Source organism: Otolemur garnettii, unplaced genomic scaffold (genome assembly GCF_000181295.1).
Source record: "Otolemur garnettii isolate 467f Iridium unplaced genomic scaffold, OtoGar3 scaffold00016, whole genome shotgun sequence".
Taxonomy (NCBI): Eukaryota; Metazoa; Chordata; class Mammalia; order Primates; family Galagidae; genus Otolemur; species Otolemur garnettii.
Genome location: NW_003852411.1, coordinates 30086475 through 30096681, shown reverse-complemented (window position 1 = coordinate 30096681; position 10207 = coordinate 30086475). Strand labels below are relative to the sequence as shown.

The 10207-nt window shown below is 49.7% G+C and overlaps 1 protein-coding gene across 1 annotated transcript in view; it reads left to right on the top strand.

Moving 5' to 3' along the window:
- The first annotated feature begins 8334 nt into the window (after window positions 1-8334).
- KLHDC9 (kelch domain containing 9) overlaps window positions 8335-10207 on the top strand; it is a 2853-nt gene continuing 980 nt past the window's right edge. The window contains exons 1-3 of the mRNA XM_003785855.3: window positions 8335-9302; window positions 9576-9735; window positions 10084-10207. The exon at window positions 10084-10207 is cut by the window's right edge and continues 12 nt beyond it. Of these exons, the coding sequence (XP_003785903.1) occupies window positions 8776-9302; window positions 9576-9735; window positions 10084-10207 (811 nt within the window). The 5' untranslated portion in view covers window positions 8335-8775. The remainder of the gene's footprint in view (window positions 9303-9575; window positions 9736-10083) is intronic.

The following is a 10207-nucleotide window of genomic DNA, read 5'->3' as shown; positions in this document are numbered from 1 at the left end:
GTGACCTGGACTTTAGCCCTGCAGCCCCATCTCTGGCGCTAGATCCCAATTCTCAGCAATGACCATGGCAGTGACCTCTTCTTCAAGGGCTATTTCCTGCAGGAAAAAGGTAGCCTCAAGGGTCAGGCTGAATGCCCAAAGTCTCCAGTTTCTCTCCACCTCCACCTTGGCAACCCCCCTCCCTCTCTTTAGGACTCAGGTCCCCACCTGTGCCAGGGGAGCAGCCCCACCCAGATGCTGCTTTGAGATCCACTGTGTCAGGGCCAAGGAGAATGGGAGGAGGGCGCATCCTGTGTTATAATTATAATTATCACACTTTGGATCCTATCGCATGCTTTCAGAGGAGCTTCTTTTCTTCCCACGGATTCACCCCTCAGGTATAGGAAACCACAAGGAGAAACTGAGGCATGGTGGTGGGAAAGCAGTTAGATCGCAAGGTGGGTATCCAATCTCCTTCAGCCTTTTGATCCTCAACATACCCCTCCTTCCAAGTGCTACCAATTAGGATGGCTCTGAGCCCCTGTTTGGGATTCTTACCCCCAATTCTAACCATATGAAACACTGGAAGGAGGCAGAACTTTCTGGAGGTAGTGTTAAGGTGTGGCTCCACCCATTTTTCCACAGGTCTGTTCAGGTCCTAATAAACACCAGATGCAGCTTTGAAGGGGGCTAAGGGCAACACGAAGCCTGAGAGGGAGCCCTGGGGCCAGGTGGTCACTCTGGGCCTCATTTTGCAAATATTCTATCTCCTAGTTCCTTGGTCCCCTCCTTCCCTCAATCCTATTGTCTTGCAAGGGCTATGCTCTTGGAGACTATGCCCTCCTCCTTAGGCCTTTTTCACTCTCTTCTAAGATGAAACCTGGGGAAGGCATCTGCTGGGTCTGGAAGAAAATATTGGCTGAGGAAGAATTTCAAGACCAATGCCTGGTATCCGGGGTTTGGCTCTTTCTTCTACATTGAATCCCCATTCTCCTCATGCCTCACTACCTACCCTCCTCCTACCCACATTCTGGGTCCTAAGAATGGGAACAATTCAAGCCACAGTAGCATCTTTATGTACTTACGTACTTGTGCATGAACAAGTGGCATCACTGTGTACATGCCTGCGCACACGCATTCATTCAACAGGCATTTAGTGAGTGCCACTTTGTCTAACACTCAAGGGAGGAGGCAGAGGCACAAAACACATAGTCCCTGCCCTCAAGGAGCCCCCTTCAGACACATAAATGACCATAAGGTGCTATATGGCGCCATCATGCATCCCCTCTGCCTCTGTACATGGACATGCCGTGCACACACATGGAGCTGTCTCTGTGTATATGACAGTGGATGTCCATGATCTGCATGTGTCCAAGCATCCACACATACCCATCTCTGCCTCCATGACAGGCTGCACGCCTAAGCCTAACCGGTTGGAGTGGGTTGTGCTGAAATTTTTGTTTGTGTCAATGGGACTTGAGGTGAGTCAGGGAGGGACAAGGATGGGTGGAGTGGTGTGGAGGAGAAAGAGTGAGAGTGAGGGTCAGACTGAGTGAGTGGGGGAGGGAAGGAGTGGGCCCAGGTGGGCAGGGCTAGGGGTAGGGTGGCAGGAGGATGGACTAAGAGACCAGTGAAAGAGCTCTGTAGTGAGTAATATCCTGCTGTCTGCAGTGTGATCCCCAGTCAGAAAAGAGTCAGAGGCGGGGAGTGGGGGACAGAACCTTGGACTTTGGGAGAGAAGAGGGAGAATAATAAGTCCGAGTGGAACCAGTTGAAAGCTTGGATGTAGATAAAAGGTTTGTGGTCATTTCCATATGGCTTTGCCTCTGTGTGATAGATAGGCTTTCCATAATCTCCTCATTGCCTTTGTTTCTAAAACTTTGTACAGAAAAGTGTTGGCAAGTTGATATGGTAGAAGATTACCAGTATAGGACTTGATCCCATCCCCAAGAACAGAAGCTCAAAGTCACTCCTCCTGCTCCTCCTTAGGATGTGCCCCACACCCCAGGGAGGAGGAGGAAGGGATCCCAGTACAGAGTACAGGGGGTCTAGTAGCCTGTTACCCAATCTTGTTTTCCAAGAGAGTCCATGTAAAAGTTGCCCTGTGCTGTGGTGTTCTTATCTGCCTTTCATGCAGGCCTGTGATTCCCCAATACCCAGCCCCATCCTTTAATGACAGCATTTCCTGGTTGCCTAACAATATCCCTCAGAGCTCAGGGGGCTGGATATGCTTGTTCTTCAAGGGCCCTAAAGCTGGAGTGCGCCACCCAGGGGAGGAGGTGGCTGAACACAAGGCACTTCTGGGTCCTATTTCTCAGCAGGCCCAGTTGTGTGCAGAGACCTGTCCTCCTTGCTGTCATCCCATGAACTTCCCAAGCTTCTAGAAACATGCTAATACAATGTCAGGGACCAGGGTTAAGAGACAAACACCTTTATTCTTTGAACCTGCATCTGTGGATGGGCTGGCATTTTTAGAAGGCTCTTGGAATACATCCTGACTGGGACAGATGAGAGTAGGAGCTCTCATGGAAATTAAGAGTCTTCTAAGTGGTGAAAATAGCAGCAAAAGATGCAGCAGCAAGGGGGAGTTAAGAGCAAAAGGTTAGATGGTTTCTGAGAATTTAGTGAGAGAATGGATTCTAGTGAGGACCCCAGGTGTGCTCCTAGCACTCTTCCTCTCTCCCCATGCTCAAGAAAGAGTGAGGCTCCTCCTGGGGAGCTTACCTATTGGGCAACATGAATGCACCCCCAGGGCCAGCCTGACCCACAAGTTTGCACCACCAGGGGCATCTTCAGGTGACACCATTCCTGTGTAGCTTCTCCCACTCCGGTCTCCAAGCATCTAGTTTGGATGCTGACGGTATGGTTCATCTCCAGACCAAAGGCTGCCACTTCCTCCCCTGAACTCCTGCCACCACGCAACTTGTTTTCCCCAGGGGAAAGCCTCCTGAGGCCTTACAATCAAAGCTCACCCTTGGATGGCCACTGGGACAACAAGACAGCTGTCTAGCAGAAAACAGGGATGTGCATCAGGAAGGAGACCATGAGACCCAGGAGTTGTGAGGAGCCTATGCAAGATGGGTGTTTAGGGAAGCATGGGGAAGACCCTAAGGACAGAGGGCAAGTGTTCTTTTTTTTGAGACAGGGTCTCACTTTGTTGCTCAGGCTAGAGTGCTGTGGCATCAGCCTAGCTAACAGTAATCTCAAACTCCTAGGTCCAAGTGATCCTCCAGCCTCAGCCTCCCAAGAAGGTGGGACTAGAGGCACCTATCATGATACCCAGCTAATTTTTCTATTTTCGGTAGAGACAGGATCTCACTCTTGCTCAGGCTGGTCTTGAACTCCTGAGCTCAAGCAATCCACCCACTTAGCCTCCTGGAGAGCTAGGCTTACAAGCACGAGCCATAGCACCTAGTGGTAGAGTGGTAGATTTTTTTGTGAAGTTTGTTAGCATAGTCTTCCTTCTGTATGTCCCAGGAGCATCTGCCTCTCCATCTTGTAAGCCCTGATGCCCTCTTTGGTCTCACAACCAGAATCCCAGAATCACCCTAGACCTGCAGCTCCATGCCATTTCTATTAGCAGTGTGCAAGGCTCAGTAAGCAGGTGTGCTTGCCTTGGTTAGAATCCAGGATGTGGTGCAGCTATAGAGAAGCCCTAGTCCCAGGTGCCCAAGGCTCCAATTCAGCCTGGTCCTGAATAGCAGGAGCCAGACCTCCCAGTTCCAAGGCACCCTCAAGTCCCTGCTGCAGTAACACTTGTTCTTGGCCTTGCTCCCATTGCCTCTAGAGACTTGGACCCTCTCCTGCGCTAGTTTTCAATCTCACAGACAGCAAGGTTGAGGGGTATCCAAACTGTGGCCCACAAGCTGGTTGCAGACTAATTTTGTGAGGACTCTTTTTGCTTATCTGGGGTGTTTGGTATCATGGAAAAGTACGTACAGACCTTTTTTTTGCTAATCAGCTTTCATTCGTGTTTGTGTACTTACTGTGTGGCCTAAGACATCTTTATTTTTCCAATGTGCTACAGAAAAGAAAAAAAACTGGACACTCCTGGTTGAAAAACTTTGAGCTGAGAATGGAGGAGGTGAGTCCCAGTCTGTGAGAGAAGCTGAGAGTGGAAGGCAAGCAGGCACACCCTCACTCCCTCTGAGCATCTGCCACACCCCCTGAAGGTACAATTCATGCCTTCTTGAAGGAACCCCAAATAACTGCTCTTTAGCCTCACCTTGAAGTTTTCTTGAACTTCAATTTCTCCTTCAGTTCCAGAAGTGACATAAAGGAAAGGCTAGGATTGGTCTGGGCATGGTGGTTCATGCCTGTAATCCTAGCACTCTGGGAGGTCCAGGCAGGTGGATCACCTAAGCTAAAGCTCATGAATTCAAGACCAGCCTGAGCCAGAATGAGTCTTCATCTCTAAAAATAGCCAGGTGTTGTGGCGGGCACCTTGTAGTTCCAGCTACTAGGTAGGCTGAGGCAAGAGAACCACTTGATTCCAAGAGTTTGAGAGCTATGATGCCATGGCACTCCACCAAGAGCAACAAAATGAGACTCTGTCCCCCCCAAAAAAAGAAGGGCTAGAAATCAAGAAACAGGGCAAATCCCTTGCTTGCAATAATTAGCACTGGCCCATAAGAACGAAGACTGGAGTCTCAGCTCCCTTGCCAGTGTGCTGTCCTCCATGGGTTCAAGTTCTTTCCCTAATGAAGTCTTCTGGGGAAATCCTACTCCCTGAAAAGGCCCTACATACTGAAATTCATTCAGGTCTTCATCAATAATCAAGACCTTATAATAATTGTTCTAGACCAGCCTGAGCAAAAGGGAGGTACCGTCTCTACTAAAAATAAAAAAAATTAGCCAGCCTTGGTGGCCTGCACCTTTAAGCCCTAGCTACTCAGAAGGCTCAGGCCAGGGGATCACTTGTTCTAGAATGCAGCTAAAGGGAAGAAGTCTGGCCACATTTGTAAAGTTCTCCTTGCAGGAAAGTCAGATGGCTATCTATGTTCAGCAGAACAAAAATGGTCAGTAGCCCAGAGAGAGAAACACAAAAGTAGAAACAGTGAGTGACAGATTCCAAGACACAGTGAGACCAAAGGCAACTTAGGGATAAAAAGATATACAGATGCTCATATATACAGATGTATGATGAAATTGAAAATATCCTAAGTCAAAATTGCATTTAATACACCTATCGCAAGCATGGAAAAATATTAAAATTCACCAAAATTCAAAGTACAATTTCTACTGAATGTATATCCTTTTTCTATCATAGTAAAGTCAAAGAATTGAACCATCATAAGTTGGGGACCACCTGTATTGAGACAGAGAGAAAGGGAGAAACACACACACACACACACACACACACACAGTTACTGAAGGGGGGAATTCAAAGAGAAAATGTGGCTGAGACAAAACAAAGACCAGAAGAGAAATTTCTAGATGCTTTCTTGTTCACTGCTAGGGTCACTCAGGTACTTCCTTCTTCTGCCTTTGGTCCCACCACTCAACAATAACTCAATGATACTTTCCTTATTCTCTAATTTGGCTAATTCCCACCCCTCTCCATTCCAGGTCTGCTTAGAATTCCACCCACCCCCACTCTCAGACTCCTTCTACCTCACATCCACTCATATGAGCTCTCAAGATCTGGTCTCCTGCAATCTCTTTTCCTGGTCATTCCTCTGTCTTTTTATTTATCCATGTTCTTATTCTGGCTGAGCTGAAAGCAAACAGCCAGAATTAGGGCCAAGTTGGCATGGGGCCAGGTCAAGTGGCCAGAATGAGCTGTGGGAGAAATATAGAAAGGTCAAAGGACAGTAGAGGAACAGCCAAAGGAAGGGTCTGAAGAAGGAGACAGCCCGGGAGACATAGGCAGAGGGAATTATGGGAGTCTTGAGTGTGCGACTAAGACTGTGTGGTGCAGCTGTTGGATTTCTCGATATTCTGAAAAATGCTGAAACCAGATGACTCCAGGGTCAGAAAATGGAGAGCTTTGTGAAGGTTTGAGATAAGGAGGCATGGAGTTGGGGATAGGACAGCCATCTAAGGTTGGGAAGCTGGGCTGTAGGGATCTTTGCTTGCTAGACATCAACTAGACTCTTTGCTAACTGAGACAAACCAAAATCATAGGATCACACAGAGATTATGAGACAAGTTCTACCCCACATCCACTCCTGGACAGAGGCTGTCCCTTGGTATTATCAACACATGAAAGAAGCTCCAGAGGACAAGAAACCCTGGTTATCCTTGTCCCTATGTCTCACAATGTTCTCTCATGTCTACCCTTCACTTTATCTTTTTTAATTTTTTAATTTTTTTTGAGACAAGGTCTCACTCTATTGCCTGGGGTTGAGTGCAGTGGCATCATCATAACTCACAGCAACCTCAAGCTCCTGGGATCAAGTGATCCTCCTGCCTCAGCTTCCTAAGTAGCTGGGACTACAAGCACCCACCACAACGCCCCTCCCCCCCCCAAAAAAAACAAACTGGGGGCACGAACTACCACCCAGGCCCCTTCACTTTATCTTAATGCCCTTTCAGTTTGTGTATCACTGATAGGGTCATTATAGACCATTTCAGACGCTGTCCTGGCGTGTTGAGTTTGTGTCATAGAAGTGTAAATTGGTTCGTTTTTTCCTTCTCTTTCTCTCTGCTTTTCTGCCTCCTCCAAAATACAGGCTTAGTTCAAACTTAACAAAAGAGGTAGGAATCCTGGGAAGTTCCTCTCCCAGGGTTTAGGGTTGCCTCAGCAATGGCTAGATGCTTCTAGCTACTAGGCAGAACTGGAGGAGGTACAGAACTGGGACAGGTATATATGAGGTATCTAAGTGAGATGCCTACTGCCAAGGACTCAGAGTCAGAGTGGAAGCTGGGAGGAAAAAAGAAAACAAAGCTGGGAGAGAGGAGCTGAAAAGGCCCTTAGGGTGGGGAGTTCCCACTTCTACCCAGGAGAGGCAGAAAACAAGAGTCTGACAGAACAACAAAGACTTGGGCAAAAGTAAGAGCCTAAAATGGATATATAGGCCAATAAGGTTTAAACAAAACCACCCCACCCCCCAGGCAGGTCCTTGCCTAATCCCAGCAGTGTGACAGATCTGACTCCAGCTGTTGAGAGGTTAGCCAGTGACAAGCTTTAGGGAGAAGACTGACTTTCAGATTTCAGCCAAGGATGGTAGAAGTTCATTATTTTTCAGAGATTTTTATCATGATCTTGGAACACTGAGGATTCTACTCATCATATTCAGAAAACTCTATCGTTGAGAAGGCAGAGACTTTCAAAGCAATTGTTGAATCTTGGCTTTACGGTACAGGTGGGGAACCTGGTAACTTCCCTAACTGTGCCTTTCTGCCCATCCCTTTACCATGCGTTTTCTCTAAGGACCAAGAGTTGGGATCAGGAGAAGAAAACCTCATGGCATCACACTTCTGAGTCAAGTGCCCAACCCCACTGCAGCCCTAGCCACTCTCTATCGCCTCAATTTCTTGAGTATGATGAGGAGCAAGTTGATGTGGGAAACCAAAGGAAAAAAGTAAGTCATCATTCCCACTTACAGCCCAACTCCAAAGGACACAGAGCCTGTTTCTACCCACTCCAGCTGTGCCGCTCCATTTCCTTCTGCAGCAGAAGCCAGTGGGCTTGGATCTGGGCCTCCATTCTTCCCTGGGTCCTGGGGGGACAGAGTTAAGATGAAGAACCTGGCTTAAATGAAAGGAAGATATCAGGAAGGGATAAGAGTCTGTTTTTCTCACTCCTCCCCCACTTCACCCCCATCCAGCTTCTAAGGCTGGGCAGATTTTGCCAGTGATCTCATCAGAAGAAATTCACTGCCCTTAATTCAGAGTTCCAGATGCCACAGTGCTTCAGTTCCCTTGTGTTGTACGAACGAGATGAAATAAAGACTTACTCTTCCTGGGACTCAACTTTACTAAATGTTGTCCAACGTTGAAGTATACCTAAGGTATTTTCCTTCCCTCATCCGGACCCAACCAAGCGCGCGCACACGCGCGAAAACGCGCACGGCCGCCCACCCCCCAGCCCCCGAGACTGGGTTGTGCTACCCCCTAGTGGCCATCTCTGGAAGGACTCTCCCACCAGGTCTATCAGGAACTTCAACGCCACAGAACTTTGGTCTGGAAGAAAACCTAATGAAATCAACAAGCTCGTTTTACACTTGAGAACGCTGAGAAGGCCTAAAGGGAAACAGTCCTCTTGCTAGTCTTGGGTACAGCGGAGACTAGAATCCAAGTCTCGTGACTCCCAGCCTGGGCTTAGTATGTTTTCACTTCCTTACCCTCTGACATTTGTTTCCCCTTCCCAGCTCCTCCTAGGGGAAGTCAGTCTGAACTGAACCCCCAAGCCAAAAGGACACGGCTCTTGCCCGTCCGCGTGAAGCAACATCTGCACCTCAAATGTCATAACTGCGAGTCAGTTCGCAGATGCAATAACAGGAGTTCTTCTGAGGAAATGGCTGTCCGCTGACTCTGCGGCTAACAGTCTTTCAGGATTTTTATTGACTTGACACAGCTCCTGTCGCCTCGGTGACACCACTGTAGCATTCCGGTAGCTCCCAGGTCTCTCGTCTCCACGGTAACCGGTGCTTTGCGACCTTCAGTTTGCTGCAGCCGGTGCGGTGGTTGCTGGGCGACAGCAGAAAGGCGGCGGCAGCTTGAGGTGGGAACCGGGCTGATGTCCGGTAGGGGGACGGGCCCCGGGAAGCCCACTGAAGGCGAGATGCCTCGCCCTCCCATGTAGGGGCGCGCTGCCACAGCCCACTCCGCTGCCCTCCCCTCCTTCGGGCCATGGCAGTGGCGGTGCCTTCGGGTCGGGCAGGGGACTCGGGCTGGGCCTGGCGGCCGGTGGCGCGGGACGCGCTTTTGGCTCGGGCCTTCCATTCATGCACTGAACTGCGGGGACGGTTCTATCTGGTGGGGGGTCTCCTAAAAGGAGGAGCTAGAGAGCCCAGCAGTGACACAGTGGTTTTCGACCCTGCTGGGGGCCAGGCGGTGCGGCTGGGGATCCCGGGCAGCCCCATGCGCAGTCATCACGACGCGGCCCCCGTGGGCGGGCGGTGGCTCTGCGTGGTGGGCGGCTGGGATGGGTCGCGCCGCCTGGCCACAGTGACTGCGCTGGACACAGAGCTCGGAGTATGGGAGGCGTGGACAGCGACCCCTGCCAATCACCCTCCTGCCGGTCTCAGTAATCACACCTGCACCCGCCTCTCTGACGGGGAGCTGCGTGTGACTGGCCGAGAGGGAGGTGTCCGCACTCAGCGACGGTATGGAAGCATATACACATTAAAGCTGGACACCCGCGACCGCACCTATTGGTATGGCACTCTTTACTCAAAGCCTTTCACTCTCCTTGCATCTACACTCTGGAAAACCAAAAGCCAGATTTCTCAGGCAGTTTATCCACATGCTCACCCTAACACCTCAATTCTGCTGGAGCCTACACTAAGACTCCTGAATTCTCCAGCATCACCCTCCCTATGATTAAACCTATGGCACTCACTGCCCCACGCCTTTCTATCTTTGGCAAGGGCAGTGGTGCTTATTTTCCAGAAAACCCCACTAAGGCCTGAATTTCTGCATATTTACAGCTATAAGGAAGAAGGCTGCCACACAGCCTCACGCTCAGGGCACTGTGCTGCCCTGCTCCAAACTCCTGGGCCTTACCCAGGTCATCAGCTAGTACTCTTTGGAGGCTGCAACTCATGTGAACCAGAAGTAGCTGGGCATTGGAGTCATGGGAAGATTAAGGTATTAACTCCTCATATCTTTTTTAAGAGTCTCACTTTGTTGCCCTGGGTAGAATGCCATGGCATCATAGCTCACAGCAACCTCAAACTCTTGGGCTCAACTGATCCTCTTGCCTTAGCCTCCCCAAGAAGCTACTACAAGCGCCCACCACAATGTCTGGCTACTTTTTTTTTTTTAGAGAGACAGGATCTCCATCTTGCTCAGGCAGCAGGTTTCTAACTCCTGAGATCAAGCGATCCACCTACCTCAGTCCCCCAGAGAGCTAGAGTCTATCTTGCTTAGGGCGGAAGGGGGCTAAAATTGTGATGCCCAAATCCCTTCAAACAAGTCCCTTCTTTTCCCCCTTAGGAGACCCCTGTTGCTTCTCATTTGGTGGGACAGCTGGCAAGGCTTGTGAGCAGTGGGCAGGGGTCCCTGAAGGGGCCCCATGGACTACGGCATCACTCATGTTCTGTGGTGGGACCCTTTGCTG